At 44.9% G+C, this 16,234-nt stretch overlaps 1 protein-coding gene across 4 annotated transcripts in view; it reads left to right on the top strand.

Moving 5' to 3' along the window:
• The first annotated feature begins 3,685 nt into the window (after positions 1-3,685).
• Positions 3,686-16,234, top strand: part of LOC110838851 (uncharacterized) — a 32,903-nt gene continuing 20,354 nt past the window's right edge. The window contains exons 1-2 of one of the 4 annotated variants that reach the window (XM_087348858.1): positions 3,686-4,421; positions 12,783-13,166. In XM_087348858.1, the coding sequence (XP_087204984.1) occupies positions 13,165-13,166 (2 nt within the window). In that variant the 5' untranslated portion in view covers positions 3,686-4,421; positions 12,783-13,164. Of the gene's footprint in view, positions 4,422-7,839; positions 8,130-10,435; positions 10,455-12,782; positions 13,167-16,234 lie in introns of those variants that run through there. The other 3 variants (XM_087348857.1, XM_087348859.1, XM_087348860.1) reach the window with 3 other exon arrangements.

Genomic DNA, 16,234 nt, shown 5'->3' with positions numbered 1-16,234 from the left:
TCCTTTAGTCCCACAACCTGCCCTATTTGGGATTTTTAATGTCTGAACTCCTTTAGTTATAGCTGCAACATCAGCATATCCAGTCTTGCTTTACAGTGCCTTTCTTCTTCACCACGTCAGAACCAGAATATAGTCTCTGTACACACACACACTCTTGTCCTCCGAGTCTATCTGGTCCCTCGAGTTCGGCGCTCTTCACACTCTTCGCTTACACATCGGCCCGTAGCACCCCACTGGACACACGCTGCCTCCCCGGCCGCCACGGTCCACGTACCCGATGCTTGCTCACACGTAGCCGACCTGTCCTTTCTCAGCGCCACACCAGACCTCTCGTTGGCTCCACTCACTCGACTCCATCACACACTTCTCTTACGCCCGATTCACAGCTCTGTTCTTTCCACACACTCTCTCAATACTCCCTCCAACACTCTCCTTTTCCAACCACTCTTCAACACTCTCCGTTTCCAACCACTCTAAAGCAACCAACCAACCAAAAAGCTAACTGAGGGCGGAGGCCTGCGCAATCTGCTTTTATACAAATACAACAATGTCATTAAACAGACACAACAATTATAAACGAATACAACAATGTCATTAAACAGACACAACAATTATAAACGAATACAACAATTCCAAAATCAACAATGCCTATAAATAGACAACAATGCCGAATACGACAATGCCAAATACAACAATGTCTATAAAAGAATACAACAATGCCAAACCCAATAATGTTAATAAACAGACAACAGTGCCAGACGCGACAATGTCAATAAACAGACAACTAAACTGTTTATTGACATAGTTATGCTGCTCTCACGGCAACACGTCACAGTATGTTTGTCATACCTGTGTATGCAGCCTGGCAGAAGAATGTCCTTGTGTTCAGCGAGCTCCCCTAGTCACTAGCAATTCCGTGTGTAATAATTTCATGTCAACCTTAATGAAATCAGAGGCATTTACATTTACAAATATCGTTATCAATTTACTTTCAACTAATGAAGTTCCTTATCAGAGAATCTGTTGCAGGTAGTCATAATTAGAAAGAAAATAAAAGTGTGTGTTGGGTTTTGAAGGCAGTGTGGATGATTCTGTGGGTTTTGGCAACGTGTAGAAGCATAAGTCGATGCCAGCATTTCAGACAGACATGTTGTCTCCATTTTCAGGGTACGTGCGCGCACACTCCGCCGTTAGTTACATTTTTGGTTGGTTAGCATTGCCACTTCAGCCCTGAAGATGGAGACAGTATCTTTCTCCGAAACGTTGTCGTCTACCAACGAGTCTAGACCCAGACGAACAACATTATCACTCATTCCATCTTTACCGATCAGAAATTAGGTGCCAGCCACGTTTCCATAACGTAAGTTTCTTCGTCCCCAGACGAAATTAAGTCACCTCTTAAAATATTTTGCTCAACCCACGAAGTCAAAAATTGCTTTTTCGGTTTTCAGATTATACGAAATTTCTGTGTGAGTAGCTACGCCGAAACACTTGTCTGTCAGTCAGGCCGCGAGGCGACAGTCATGCGTGCCTCATCCTCGCCCAATAGAAACACGAGGCGATGGTTGCCAGTTTGTTGCATTGGTTTATCTTCTAGTATGAGCAGTCAACCTTGATGCTTGCTTCATTCATGTGCCCTTCGCATCCGTAGTATGTCACCAAATTACATTCTTCAAAGTCACAGGAAAATCGTTCACGGATGTAACAGAAACAGTGGAGCACAGGCGAGTGAAGACGCTCAGTACTCGAAACGTAACAAGGCTAGCAATGGCGTACTGTTGACTTGGAGCCGCATGGCCTTGAGGCATGCAATTTGCTGACGGTTGCTATAATTCTATGCCAGGAGTACGATAGAATGTTTATTTTTAGTTCAATAGAGATATTCACGTCGCGCTGGGGTTTTAATCATAAATTTCTTCCAGTCGGTTGCGACCTCGCACTTCATAAAATTCCATTCACGGAGCCATCACTGTTTTGCCACAGGAGGAACTTAAAATCTTCATCACAGCAATTTTCCCTACGTCTAAAAAGTGCAAGATAAATAAATTGTACCTTCTTTTGTGAATATCGATTATGTTGTTGCGCCCTGCAGTGCCTTGGCTGTGTGCCGACGAGTTAAAGGACCGTCTACGTCATCGCGGCTAAAATGAAGACAGAGATTGTCTTCTTCCGACAAGATGGCGCGCCGCGACGTCATCGTTACCATGGACGTAGTGCCGCCGCCACGAGAACACGACGCTCGCTCAAAGTTAAAATGTTCGAGAACGACACTGGGAAATAAAAATTGCATTCACGAGAGCAAACTGAATTCCGGGAAAAAATAAAACCAGAAATTTTGCCCGTGACGAAACGAGTCGGGATTCCGAAGGCCAGGAGCTCTTTGTGGACGTAGTCCGCCGTGTAACAACGCCTGCGAGGCCTGCAAACAGGCGAACGCACCGTTTCCAGGGGCAACTGTGCTGTCAACATTGCATGTCAGTCAGGCTTTATATATTATATCGATTATTACGTTTGGCACTTGATGTTGTGTACAGTTTCCTCAAATACTACGACGCAAATGGCGGTGATGTTCTCATTCTTGGACGAAGTGCATTTACTTACCAAAACAAAATATTTCGTTCGTATATGTGAACAAAAGTGACTCGTGTTGAACTGCTTCTGTGCCTCAACATTATAGTACTCAATAAGTACGTCGTTGATCAAGGTGCGTTAGTTTCGTTTCTGCAACTTCAAACTCTGAGACAAGAACAGTACTTACAGGTGTATAACAATGTATAAATGGCCATATTATTCAACAATATATCGTGTTGGTTCGGTTTAAGTGACAGGCAAATCTAAGCAATTGTTGTTTCGCTTTTACAAGGACAATTTTATGCTAATTTTGGTTCAGCGTGGAACTAATTACTTGCAGGTAATTCTGGTGTGAACACAATATCGTACTGTAAATATTAATGTGCGTGGCCAGTAGAGACGCAACAGTACAAGTTAAAATATTTAACAAGCAACAATATGATAACTAGAAGAAACAAGTTATTACTTCTTAACGTTTTCGTGGAATAATAACGTATTTCTCACGAAGAAGAATTTACTTTTGTGGCTCTGATAAAAAAGAGTAGAAGAAACGCGACGTGTTGATTTTCTGCGACTGCGCTCAACGTTCGAGTTTCCTGAAACTGATTTACGTCCTGCCAGTAGGGAACCGTTATTTCTTTCCCAGATATGTCAAATTACTTCTAAAGAAGACGGTGCTTTGCTTGGTTAAAATCTAAATGACTGTAATTGTTAAATTGTGGCGGATTTAACATATTTTTTCAAGTCAGAAGACTCAGAAAATCGAGATTATTTTAATTGTGGTCTTTGCAGATCCACGTGCGACGTCAAATTATAAATAATGCGTTACCAACAAATTTCTGTAAACGTGTGGCAGATGATGGTCACGTCATGCACGTGCCTGGCGTTGGCTTTCTTCGCCTGGGTTCTCTTGCGGCTGATAAACGCCTGCTTCTGGTTGCCGGGGTATTTAAGTAAGCAGCGAGATGCAGAAATGAAGACAGAGGAAGAAGAGATACAGAAGATGCTGGATGAAGTACAAAACACGCAAAGCTCAGAGGAGAGCGTCGAAGTGACAGACGGAGAGACCGCAGGAGAAGAAAACAAGAAGACGATTTAAATGCGTCTTCAAGTTATTTGAAAGAAACCAACATTGCGCCACGTGCAGTTTCGAAATTAATAGGAACAACTTACGAGCTAAAATTTCTTTTTGTGAGTGCGTGGGATCTTATAACAGGCGGGGAAGTCGATCTGGGTTATTACCAGCGAAGGCCCTGCAAACTTTTGCGGTTTTCTTAAAATGCAATGCGCTTTTTATATATTACGATAATGCTATGAATGTATTGGCATTTGCCAAATGAAAATAGACAGCTCTTTGTTACGAAAACTTCCGGCGCAATCGACAATCCTGCGATCTCCTGGAGAAGCGGTGGAAATGCCGGGACGATACATCTGAGGGATTTTTTCTGGGTCACACTCACCGGCCGGCCCGCAGATGGGCGCGGTGCACCGAGACGCCTTGTCATTGGCGTTGGGGTCAAACGAGAAGGCACTACCATTTGTCAGACAGAAGTATCCGTAATGTCGCGTTCTGGAACATTGCCTCTTGTCATCGGGATTCAGAGAGCGACATCGCTTCCACGTCTGCCTTACGCTCAGACCGCGTGCCCGTAGATTTTTGCTGAGTATAAGAGATCTTTTCAGCAGAAAATTCGTCACTATGCAGCGTATGGAACTCGTTTCGTTTTCAACTCGATCAAAGTCCGGCAGAGGAACCTGATTGGCGTTTTGTTACTACAGTCTCTCCTTCGTGGACGGCGGACGCTGCATCTGTAACAGCAGGAGACAGAGAGGGGAAGCCGACGCACGCGGTAAGTCACGCGCTGTGCTTAGCAGCAGTCCACAGATTATTCAGATTACTATTTCAAAAGATTCACATCGCACCCAAGAACAGTGCTCGAACTCACAACACCGCGGCTGTTTGTGAAGACGCCAAATGCAATGGACGGAGGAGCTACGTTTCGGGCTGGATTTTTTCCTCTAGCCTCTGCGCCCAGACCGGTTCTGGGGCCCACCGCGCGTCCTATCCAATAGGTACTGGGGGTCCGTTCCCAGGGGTAAAGCGAGGCCGGGGCGTGATGCTGACCACTCACCCCATCTAGTGGCGAAGTCAGAAATGAGTAGGAGCAAAAGTACTCTCCCCCCAAGCGCCTACATGGCGATTGCCTCCCTTTCGACATCAACACTCGTCCCGACTACGTAGCACAGACGTGGAAACCCAACAGAAAATGGCGTCAACACTTCACTGAAGACATTCTGAACAGTTTTCTACGTGGTGGGACGCGGTTTTCTTCTGTTTCCCCCTGCCAGTATCAATAATTCCGCCGCTACTCCATATTCACGCATGTGTCATCTGGGGGATGGTCAAAGGGGCCCGTTAAGCAGCTACACACCGAGGAAGCAGAAACATAGAGAGAGCGAGAGAGAGAGGAACGAAAAACGTTTTGAGGCGTGAACTAACTGGCGAAGCGGATTGAGGTGAAACGGAAGCGTACGACGGGGGTCTCCACGACCCGTCCCTGGCGAAAGGTACGTTCGGCTTCAGGTCAGCTTCGGTCCTGGTCCAAGTGATAACAATGGAACGTAGTATTTCGGCTTTCTTCGGGTCATTTCTCTTTTCGCAAAGAAAATGTTATTCGTAGTCGCGCTCTTCCTGTGCTCGCGACGCAGTTAGGCGTTGGAATCCAATTCCGTCCACTTCATTTCCTCCTCCCTCCCTCCCACTTGTAGTTCGAGGTCTATTTAGTTTAAGAGTTACTGGCATTTATGTGTCAAAGGTAAAATGTATTTATGATACGATAGTAAGGGCGGACTGTAAATACATCCGGATTAATTCCAGCTGGAATAAAAAGTAGTCGGGCCTGGGTGGGGCGCGGGTAATATATTTAAAGATAAACTTCGGGTTTGGGCTGTGCCCAGGCCGAATAGTCCTCGGGCCGGGTGAAATTACAAAATGTCGGCCCATGCAGACCTAGAACGCAAGTATTTGGATGTATCCAGGGGCGGAGCGTTAATGTTAACCGTATTAGCCAGGCTGACACTCTGAAGAACGAAAATATGAAGCCCCCGTTAAACGCGAACTTTGTTTTTATCCGCTGAACCAGATGGCGCCTTCCCAAAAAAGCAGAACACCTGGAATGAGGATAAACTTAATCAAGCTGCAGGAGCTCCTATAACGAAGGAAATGAGGGTCTTCAAAGCTTCCAGACATTTTGGTCTTCCTCACACGACGTCAGAAACGTACGTAAAGCAAAGAAGAACAAAGGATGGCTGTCTTCTGGGTTGTAGCGCCGTGTAGTGCCGTGTAGTCTAGACTACACGGCGCGAACACTCGGAAGAAGAGAGCTATCCCACTCAGAAGGAAGACCAGCACCCACTGAAGAAGATTGCCCTTCAACTATGCTGGGAAGAAAAGAGTCCTTCCACCAAAAAAGAGGCAGCAGGCAAACAGTGGCTCAAACGTTTTCTCGAACGCCACTCGGAAGTTCTGTTCGTTGTACAGCCTCTAGCTATTTCAGCGGCTCGTGTCAAATCATTTACCAAAGAAAACGAGAACAAGTTTATCGGTCTTTTGGCACCCGAGTTAAAGAAAATAAATTCCAACCAGAATCGACCGTGCAATTGCGATGAAACTGGAGTACGTCTTGTACGACGCAAGTACACAGAACTGATCGCAGCGAAATGCGAGAAGGCAGTGGCCCCCGTCACATCTGCAGAGCGCGGATGCAGTCGGTGACCTTGAGCCGCCTTTGTTTGTGCTTCCGTGGACGTACATGCACGTTGAACTTACGGGTGGGACGCCACCGTGGCCTGCTTATGCCTGTCATCGGGATGGATCCGGACCGACGGCTTTTTCAGGCGCTTTATTTCAGTCGCAAAATCGACCTTTCCTCAAGGAGTGTTCATAATTTGCCGACTACTCTAGGGCGGGCGAATTCGCTTGCAAATTCTCCAACTGAATTGCAATGCGTACTGTTGATACTTTTCTAGATAGTTCCGCCAGGCCACATACGAGCTGAAATTGTATCGAAGTTTGATTTGTATTTTTCAAGTATCGGTCAGTCGACATCAACGAGATGTTTACGTTGTATTTTTGTTACTGAATTGACCGCGTGTCTGTGGCAGAGTTGCATGCCGACTGCAGTAGATGTCAGCGTTTTTACTGTATTCGCTGTTTACGAGACTGAATTTGCACTCATTTGCTCTTGGAACGACAGACAGACGTATTATTCTTCGAGAGATTTGTCTTGCAACATTGAGGAACAAATGTGGCCTATGTATTGATCTGCTTTAGCTTGCAAAAGTTTATACCCCCAAATTTTTCATTTTGTCTACCGCGATCTCACGATGAAGACAAAAGGCACATTTCAAGAGGCAATGTGTTTGTCAGGTCACATCGTTGACTTTGCTGCACACAGGGACCATTTGGTTTCAATGCCGGGTATTGTTGGTGGCATATTACAAAGGCGAAGACCGCGAATACAATTTTTTTTATATATTTTCTCTTATTATTATTATTATTATTATTATTATTATTATTATTCACGTCCTTTTTTATTCATTCGGGTTTTGCTGCTCTGGGCGACCGCCTAGTTTCCATTGTGGTTAGACCGGCCGTGAGTTATATCGACTGCTCCATCTCTGACTCGCGGTCCCTTGTGAGTGTGACCTACTTGTAGCTACATTATGGCTTCTATGTGCGTCACACTCCAGGTCTACTGTCGATCGTCTTGCTTAGTTTTAATGCCCTGATGTAACTACTGCTGTTGTCCAGATCTCGTTTGGGCCCAACACGGTGAGTGTTACTCCATGGCGGACACATATTCCGGTGTTCGAAACGTCGTTTTAATTAAAACAAGGACGATGGACAGTGTCCAAGCACTATGTCATGAAAAAGCGTCGTTATATAAACTATAAATAAATGACAGATCAAGTTTCACACGCATACAAAACCCGTAAAATTATGGTTTTGTATATTTAAACTTTATTTCTAGATTGCGTGCCAGGAAACATTCCCAGAAAGTAATTTCCTCTTAAATTCTGTGAAGGTTAATGTCGATTGTTTATAAATCGCATTCCTAGGGACAACAGGAAACATCTACACAAATTGAAACCGTCGCTCTTTGTTGGATGGTCCACGAATTTGTGTTGCTGTTTTTCGGCTCTGGGCACGTTTAAGTATCGATTGTACATAGCAGCGGTCGAGGGGTATCGCCGCGCGACGTCTGTGACGTCATATCCTGCCATTTTGCTTGGGAAGGAAGCAGCGTGCCACAGCTGAGACCAGTTCAGGTCGAAGTACTCTGTTGGTGAGAGTAACGGAGGAGTAGGCCGCCGGGCTCAATCGACTTGTGGTTCAGAATTCTCTCCTTATTTCCTCCGTATGACGCCAAACTAACCCCTATTCTAGTCATCGTGTCTCTCTCCGACTGGCCACAGAAAGAATCGGGCGTGCACTTTGTCCAGACAGGAGAAGAATATCTGCATCAACAATGTAACGAAGGAAGCGAGATTTGAAGGTGACAAATCAACATCTTGAGTTAAATTACCTGTCACAGAGTGCTAGTTGATGTGTTTGTGTTTCATAGGATGCTCTGTTTTAACAAGTCTGCCTCAGATAAAAATAGAGCCCAGTGGATGAGGTTGAGGTTGTAACAGTGATGTGTGGTAGTGCTGCTGCTAGTGGATATGGAAGTTTTATTTGACGGCTCAGTGATTGTTTTAATAGTCCCTGCAATGCTATTGATCGAATCGAAATGCGATTTAATTTTCATCGACCAACTTCACTGTGCTATTGGGGGGGTGGGGGCGTGTATGTGTGCAGGGTAGCCATTTAATTTGCGCTCCCCGCTCACGCTAGCCCAGTATGCAGTCCGTACTTCTTTCGTAACTTTTGTCGAATCTGTTACTAATTATGTTATGAAGACGCTAGTAATTGATACAGTGTAAAACGGCTGGTCATTCCGTGACGACCTCAACCCCTCGGCCTGGAAACGAATGCAATAATAAAGCGCAGTGTTTGTCGACTGCAGCCATTCGATGAGCTGCTCTAGATGAATCTTGTGTCCGTCTTCTCTGCTGTTAAAAGAAATGAAAGGGACCTGGCTTCATTTCTTGTGAATTTAGTTTTAAATTTGTAGAGGGCGGCATTTTTCTCTGGGTCTTACCCCCCCCCCCCCCTGCATAAGTTAAAATAACAGTAAACAAAGCATTCTAGAAAAAATGTCGGCCTGTGAAGGATGAAGGAAGTTGGATATTTAGGCTATAACTGAAAGATAAATTTTCTGATTTATGCACGGCACCAGTATTATTATAAGGACAATTAAATTTAAAATGGACTTGGTATGTAGCTCGGAAGTGAGGAACAAGAAGTGCGTATGGAATTTTGGCGAAAATCCCTCTCGGATAGCGGCCACTTGGAATCCATCCGCCCTCCGTATTCGTGATGTTTTGCTCGCGTAATGCTCTAGTTTTTCGAAAATGATAGTCCAACATATTTACGGTTCCGAGCAGTAAAATGTGCCTGCCTGGACTATTATAGCTTACACCAGTTGAGGTGAAACAAAATTTTCCTTTTTTCCCCCATTCCTTTTGAAACACGCAGTAAAATGTTACTGTCCGTCCTGTAAACATTTGCCTCTATCATCCTGATACGTTCTCTGTTACTGAAATGCTGACTTCCTCCCATACAATGTAAATATGCAGACGTTTGTTCTCACCATTCACGAACAAACAAAGTCTTGATAGCTGTGACTTGACGGAAATTGCCGCAGCGAGTCGCACATCCGACGAAGGAATGCTTTTCTCATGGGTAGTTCGTGAACTGGCTCGACTCCGCGTTGGTCGCCATAAATATGCACTCACACCCCAAGTCGTATGTACAGAAGGAATTTATGCAAGGTCTGCAAGTAGCTTTTAACACTGTTCTTGTGATGCGTTGATGCCTGTAATCGACCATCTGGCTGTTCATACAGCACACCAGTAATAAACAGTTGAATTCAAAACTAAGCAACATGACGCTCCAACTCGTTATCGGAGCAAGGAATAATGTAAATGCTATTTCACTCTTAAAAAGAAACAAGAACCTATAAAATAACGTCGGATGAGGGACAAGGTTAGGAAGCTGTAACCGCCCTTCCCCTTACTCGATTTCATCTTAACTGGAATGCCTTTTTAGGTTAATTTATTTGCATCGTTCGGTTATTCACGGCACACAAGGGGCATGTGCAATACGTCATGGTCAGTGGAAGGCGGCTGCCAGTGCACCTCCCGCCCCCACCCCCTCGTAAAAGAGTTTATGATTTACAATTAAACTGGAGGGGTTACCACAGCGGTAATGCGTCTGTCCTCTTATGCGGAATTTGCCCCGACAGAGGAAAGCTGTCCGGCGAAAACAAAACATGGCTGCTCTATGAATACAACAAAAATAAAAATTTCTTAATACGATACGTGTAAAATAATGTAAAAAGGCCGAAGTTGCAATGTTTAATCCCTACCGGGCATTGGATCTCGTTTCCTATTCACGATTAATAATTAAAATTTCTTCAGGGTATGTGCCCATCTACATAAGAGTACAAGGTGTCACACAACCCAGAAAGCCGCAATGTAAAAAGTGCAATTCGGAATTCTTTTGCGATTATACAATTGTTAAATGTACAGATGTTTTAGAAATTGGGTAAACAGCGACATCTTTAGTCGTCATCAAGTTATCTTGTATATGCCAGATTGTGAAGTTATTTTCCTAAAATAGACAGTGTCTTGAAAAGATTACATCCATTATTCTGTAAACTTCCACCAGACTACGCGGAGCAACAACCCAGGAGACAGCCATCTTCTGGCCGGAGGTACGTAGTTCGATCTCAAACTCCTTCCAGTGAAGTCATCCTCAGCTCCGGGTTGGATTGCAAAGCCTGTACTTTTATTACATCGAAATTTAACAATAAATAACTTTGCTGGAGGCATATGCTGGTAGCTAACGTTCATTAATTGACAGTCTCGTTTCTCAAAATTAATTATTACGTAAAATAAATTATAAGCGAAAGTTTATAATTGAATGTCAAAATAAAAAACAGAAAGATATAAAGCAGACGTGATGTTAATTTATGAAAGATATGGAACATTGTACGCTTATTAAGTAGGGGGAGTGAAGAAAATAAATTTTCATACAAAACAGCAGAATAACGGACTGCGCACCTGGTATGGCGCAGACTGTGAGCGATGCAAGTTGCTTGTTAAGGCGAACTGGTTCCTTTCGTTTGTGAGGGTCTGCTTCTTCGCTGAGGATCTGTGTGTGAGAGAGAGACGCAGCGCCAGGACCACCAGGACCTGGTTCTATGTATATACGTATAGTCCACGAGGGAAGGACTCGCTCGCCTTCCCTCGGATATGGGCGGACAGGTCCCGCCGCCCACATCGGAGGAGTTGAACGACTCCGTCGTGGAGCTACGCGATTTGAGAGCGGCGAGGAGGTTAGCTGAGTGGTAACTTGTACTCGGGGGGACAAACTGCGTCTGGAAATAGAGAGTAATTTCGTGATTTTCGTCAGACGTCCTACGGTGCATTCACTATCCGCGGGTCTTTCCTGTCCCTCCAGATGGATCCCTCGTGACAGTACGCTCATGCCTGTGACCTGTGCAGTTGAAGCATCGGAAATTAACCAGTCCACACCCCGCGTATTCAAGCTACGCCTTGTTGCTAGGCTTCTGCTGCTTGCGAAATGTGTCAGTTATGCCCCCCCCCCCCCCGGTTCTTGATACTGACTTCTTATGACTAAGTATTTAGCTATTTAACAACGCCGTTTCAACTACACAAAGAAGTGTAAATCCCAACACTTCCTGAGTTAACGGCAAATTCCGAGTTAATTGTGATGAAAAGCGGCAAATTTCTGAAATGTATGTTCGTCTCCATTGAGCGATGAATAGAGCAGTAACGTCTGGCCGTCATGTGTTCGTTTTGTGAGAAGGTCCAGTGCAACAGACGGGTAGTGTATCCGATGTTGCCCGCCTTTACCTCGTATCCGTCTGTCTGTCGACGGCGCCCGCGAGCTGCTCACCCATACGTGCCTGTTCTTCGCCACTTTCATCGTCCCGTTCCGCATCTGTGGTGTTCCCGCGGGGTTGGGTCGTTTTACCCGGAGGATGATACCTCATCATTGTACAAGAAACAAGGTCAATATCGACGCTTTAATCATGACACAGGAGTAGACCCAACCAAGTCGCAGCTTCACTCTTGCCCCGTCTTTATCTTTGTCGAAAGTGGCGACACCGATCCACCAGAAGCCGTTCTGCGCTTAATACAATTTTGAGCCAAACGTTCGCACCGACCTTTCCGATAATCTAGCCCCAGTTGTCAAGTCAGACACATGGCTGATTAATTCGGTATAATAGCACAGTTCTTCTTAATAGCATCTACTAGTTTCGCTGTTTGCATTACACGGCATGGGGAGGTTCATAATTTGCCTCTTGGATGTATCGAGTTAAGAACTTGTTACCTACTGCCAGTGTTAAGTTTATCAGACACAATATTTACCATGTTTGTAACTTACAAATAACATTTCGTATATACTTTGTGGGTATTTGGCACTTTTATTCAATTTCTGCATTACTTTTGTAGCTTTCTAGTATTTCATGTCATTCCTGTGTTTTCAGTATTTCATAGGTTATAGAACTTAATAAGTTAGTTGAGTCACCGGTAACACACCCATAGTATCAAATATGCAGATTGCTCCAACAGTGGGGACATTTTTAGTAAGGGGCGATGTTTTTAGGACAGTATTGAGGATGACGTCACGGATTCAGAATCGAGTCAGTTCTCCGCTCAGACAGACAGTACTTGTTTCGGTTGTGGTCTTCTGCTGGCAGAGTACCACAGCCTGTTGCCAAGGCAACGAAATATGTAAACTCACCTTCACAGCAGGAGGGGAAGGGAAGATGGAAAGGGCGGGAGAGGGGGTGCAACACTACAAAGCGTCTGTCTGAGCATGTATAGTCCAACTGAAAACATTTTCCCCTTTTAATTTTGGACGCAGTCGGTGGCATTTTGATACACTGACAAGGAGGGACTGGGCTCTCTGTACGTGCCGTGGCTTCGCGGTCTTTTCCCGTACCTCCCACGTCTGTGTTTCTAGAACGGTCTGTACACGAGGCATTCTAGTCATTGGCTGTTCTTTCTAGAGACCAGTGGCTCTGAGACACGCTTCATGCGTCGAAGACGTCCTCATTTGGCTTTCCTCTGGGCACTGATCGTCCGATGACACGTGCGAGGCAAGTGGCACTGGTGTAACGAAAGTGCAGTTGACATGAACTCGTTTATTTAACGCAAATGCTCAGTGGAGTTTGTCTGCACACACGAGGCGGAGTAAAGTGTGTCCAGAACGTTGTCTTATTGCGGTTCAGAAATCTCTGTGACTGACAAGAACAAACCCGTTCTGTGCATTTGGTGGACCTTCGATGGAATTACTGCCCTCAAGAACATCCGCGAGTGGACGTTCACACGAGCTGGTGGAGGACTGCGGATGACGAGGCGAGGCACCCAGGAGCACCGCACTCTGCAAAAATGTGAGTACCCTTTGAACAGCAGCAGTTGCCTGGCGGGATCTTCCTTGTTGTTGTTGATGGGGCGAATCTGTGCTCTCGACATCCGTTACAAGTGAGGGGCAAGGTGACGAGAGGGGTGGGGTGGGTAAGTAGGGGTTAAGCTGTCGATGCTCTAAACCAGGGGTGACCAACCCGCGGCCCGCGGGCCGCATGTGGCTCGCCTTGAACATTTTTCCGGCCCCCGAGATTCATCACACTTTTACCGAATATATTTATTTTATAATGGCCAAAGTAGTGAAAACCAATGTATTAAAAAATACATTATTTGTGCATCCATATATTCAAAAATTATCTGTCGAAATTATGAGAAAAAATTAACTTTGATTTTAAAATAATATTCTTGCGAATATATGACAGATATTGCCTGTTTTATTCATGAGTTTACAGTTATGAGTTCGCAGAATAATTAAACTATATTCTGCGAACTCATGATGCGCGTGCATCTTGGAACATCTAATATAACAGGTTCTATGTTTCACTCTTAAGTGCCCTCAGTGACCATACCTAGATACGCACAGTTGATTGTTTATAGCAGAGCAGAGCAGACTCTCAGTTTCAAGTGAAAATTTGCTTTTTGGTTTCGTTTTGTGTGCTGTGACTGCAGGATAATTATTTTAATATGCCTGTACTTCAACAGCCTATCTCGGCAAACAGTGTGTCGTCGAATTAATGACATTTCAAATGAAATTATCTTAAAACTGCGTGACAGAATTCGAGATTTCAAATATTTTTCCTTGGCATGTACGCTTAGTATCATTATTATTATATTATCTATGTTTACATGTAAGAATAATAGTAAACACAATAATAATAACTCATTTTGTTTCAATTTTTCACTCCAAAAAAAGTCTATAGTGTATCTAAATCTAATATGGGGATATATAATTTTATATGTGGCCCGCGGAGTTATGATGCATTTCCAAAGTGGCCCGAAAGATCATTTGGGTTGGCCACCCCTGCTCTAAACATTACCTCCCCGCTGCAGTACTTTGTGGATGAATGTGTTCGTTTTCCTTCTGCCCAGAAGCGAGTAACGTCAGGAGAACGCACACAATCGCTCCGACTACAGGACACACATTAGAGCTTTGTCCGTAAGCTTTCTCACTTCGAATGTTCGTTCAATCACAACGCGTGCCGACAGTTTGAGAGGCGCCATTCGTCAATAAGCAGCGAAACTTCTTAAAGCGCACGTCCGATTTGGGCAGGGAGAATGTCGCCACCGCTCAAACGCCACGCTGCAGTCAGATGTTACAAAATGTTCCTCCCGATCAACCTCAAATAAAAATATCCTTTACGGCTGATGCTAGTTTGCTGTTTCTTTCCATGCGGCCTCCGGAAACTTCCTTTTGCGATGTTTGCTTAGTAGCTTGTCATTTGTTTCGGTGGAACGCCGTTAGCAGACGGCTTCAAAGTAGCAGATGTCAGGGCACGTTCCTTGTACTGACTTGTAGCGACGTGAAGTAAATACAGACGACAATGGTCAGTGCCGCTGGGGGGGGGGGGGGGGGGGGTAACTAAGGGCGGAGTCTGAGTTTGATAGGTGGACGATTTCTGCTTACGAAGGGCACAGATAGAAATAGTGGAATGCGTGATATAAACTGTGATTGGGCATGTACTAACACTGACACTAACGTGATTTTTGTCGTGGAGGAAGGCCTTCACATGTCCGTTCAAGCTGTTACCTGGTAAGAGGATTCCACCAGGCATTTTTCTTTGTTGCTTCCACATCCTCGCCGAAACAGGCAGCCTTGGTCTTGTCGCCATTCTTCTATCGTTTTAAGGTTCCGAGGCGCAGAAAATATCCTCACTGTATCTCGAACGCCGGCTCCTACCTTCCTGATATTTTCGTGATTTTCTCAAGTCTTTCGAGGGATATAACGCTGAAACGAGTAATGATGGCTCCCTGTCATAAACTTACCTACTCGCCATGCACCTTACCTTTCCCGTCTCACTTCAGCACAAGGCGATAAAGTTTTCGTAATGGCCAGTGTTGCAAACCGTGATATCGACATTCCCCTTAACAGCGTTACCATGGCAACGGCTGTAACAAGCACATCCGTGACGAAAGTCAGTCGTTATATAACAAGAAGATGGCGTCTGTCAATCTTAGGCCTTTGTAATTAGTGAAAGACCGCGGTTCGAAGGCCTAAACCTACCAATTAAATTACATTTTAACTAGATAAAAAGAAATAAAACGATAACGTAGCTTGCAATCTTGTACGGAGCTCAAGGGTCGTTGGCCGAGTTCACACACACACAGCACCCCGCCTCTGGTGTCTGTGGTGAGCCAGTTGAATGCAGTTCACACAGTTAGACCCCATTTCTTCAAAATTCTGCGCCTCGGTTTTCGAATTTGTGATTTTCTCCGCACTGTCGGTTTTAGTGCGCACTTCACGTTCTGCTCTGTGTCTTGTCCTGTCAGTCCATCCGTCATTGTTCGTAAGACGCAGAAACAACGAAGCTCCTAATTGCGCCTTCTTCAGTCGCCTGTAACGTCGCCTGTTTTATGTATCCAAATACTTTTCTTACTCTTGGTATCAATATAAGAGACCTCGTTTCACGCCCGTACGCACGTAAATTAAGTAATTACAGTGCTCTGTCTTTTAACTATATAGGCCTGCAGAGGTTTCACGTTCTGGAGGAATCCGTTCTGCGGTTGATTATTTTATCAGAGTTACGTGGTAGGAGGTAGAAGTTCATCGACGTTTCAGAGGTCGTCATCGCCCTGATGATTTTCTTTTCGTATCCACGGTGGTCTAGCGGTTAGAACGCTGGCCTTTAATCCTGGGGTCTCGGGTTCGATTCCCGGCGGTGCCCGAATTTATAACTTGTGTTGGGCAAGGCCGTGGTCTAGGCAACACGGAGTTTTCCTCCGGGGGCTTCCCCGGTTTCTCCGTGGCATCCCAACAATTACTCCATTCACACACAGAAGAAGGCAATGGCAAACCACTTCTGGATCATCTGCCAAGAACGTATATGAACAGGTCCCAGTCCGAGAAAAGGATGGAAGGATCCTGTTCATATGGACC

Source organism: Zootermopsis nevadensis, unplaced genomic scaffold (genome assembly GCF_977971745.1).
Source record: "Zootermopsis nevadensis isolate Lab colony 2312 unplaced genomic scaffold, Znev_1.0 Znev_ptg000013l, whole genome shotgun sequence".
NCBI lineage: Eukaryota > Metazoa > Arthropoda > Insecta > Blattodea > Termopsidae > Zootermopsis > Zootermopsis nevadensis.
The sequence above is the reverse complement of the archived record's forward strand: the minus strand, read 5'-3'. Positions and strand labels throughout refer to the sequence as shown.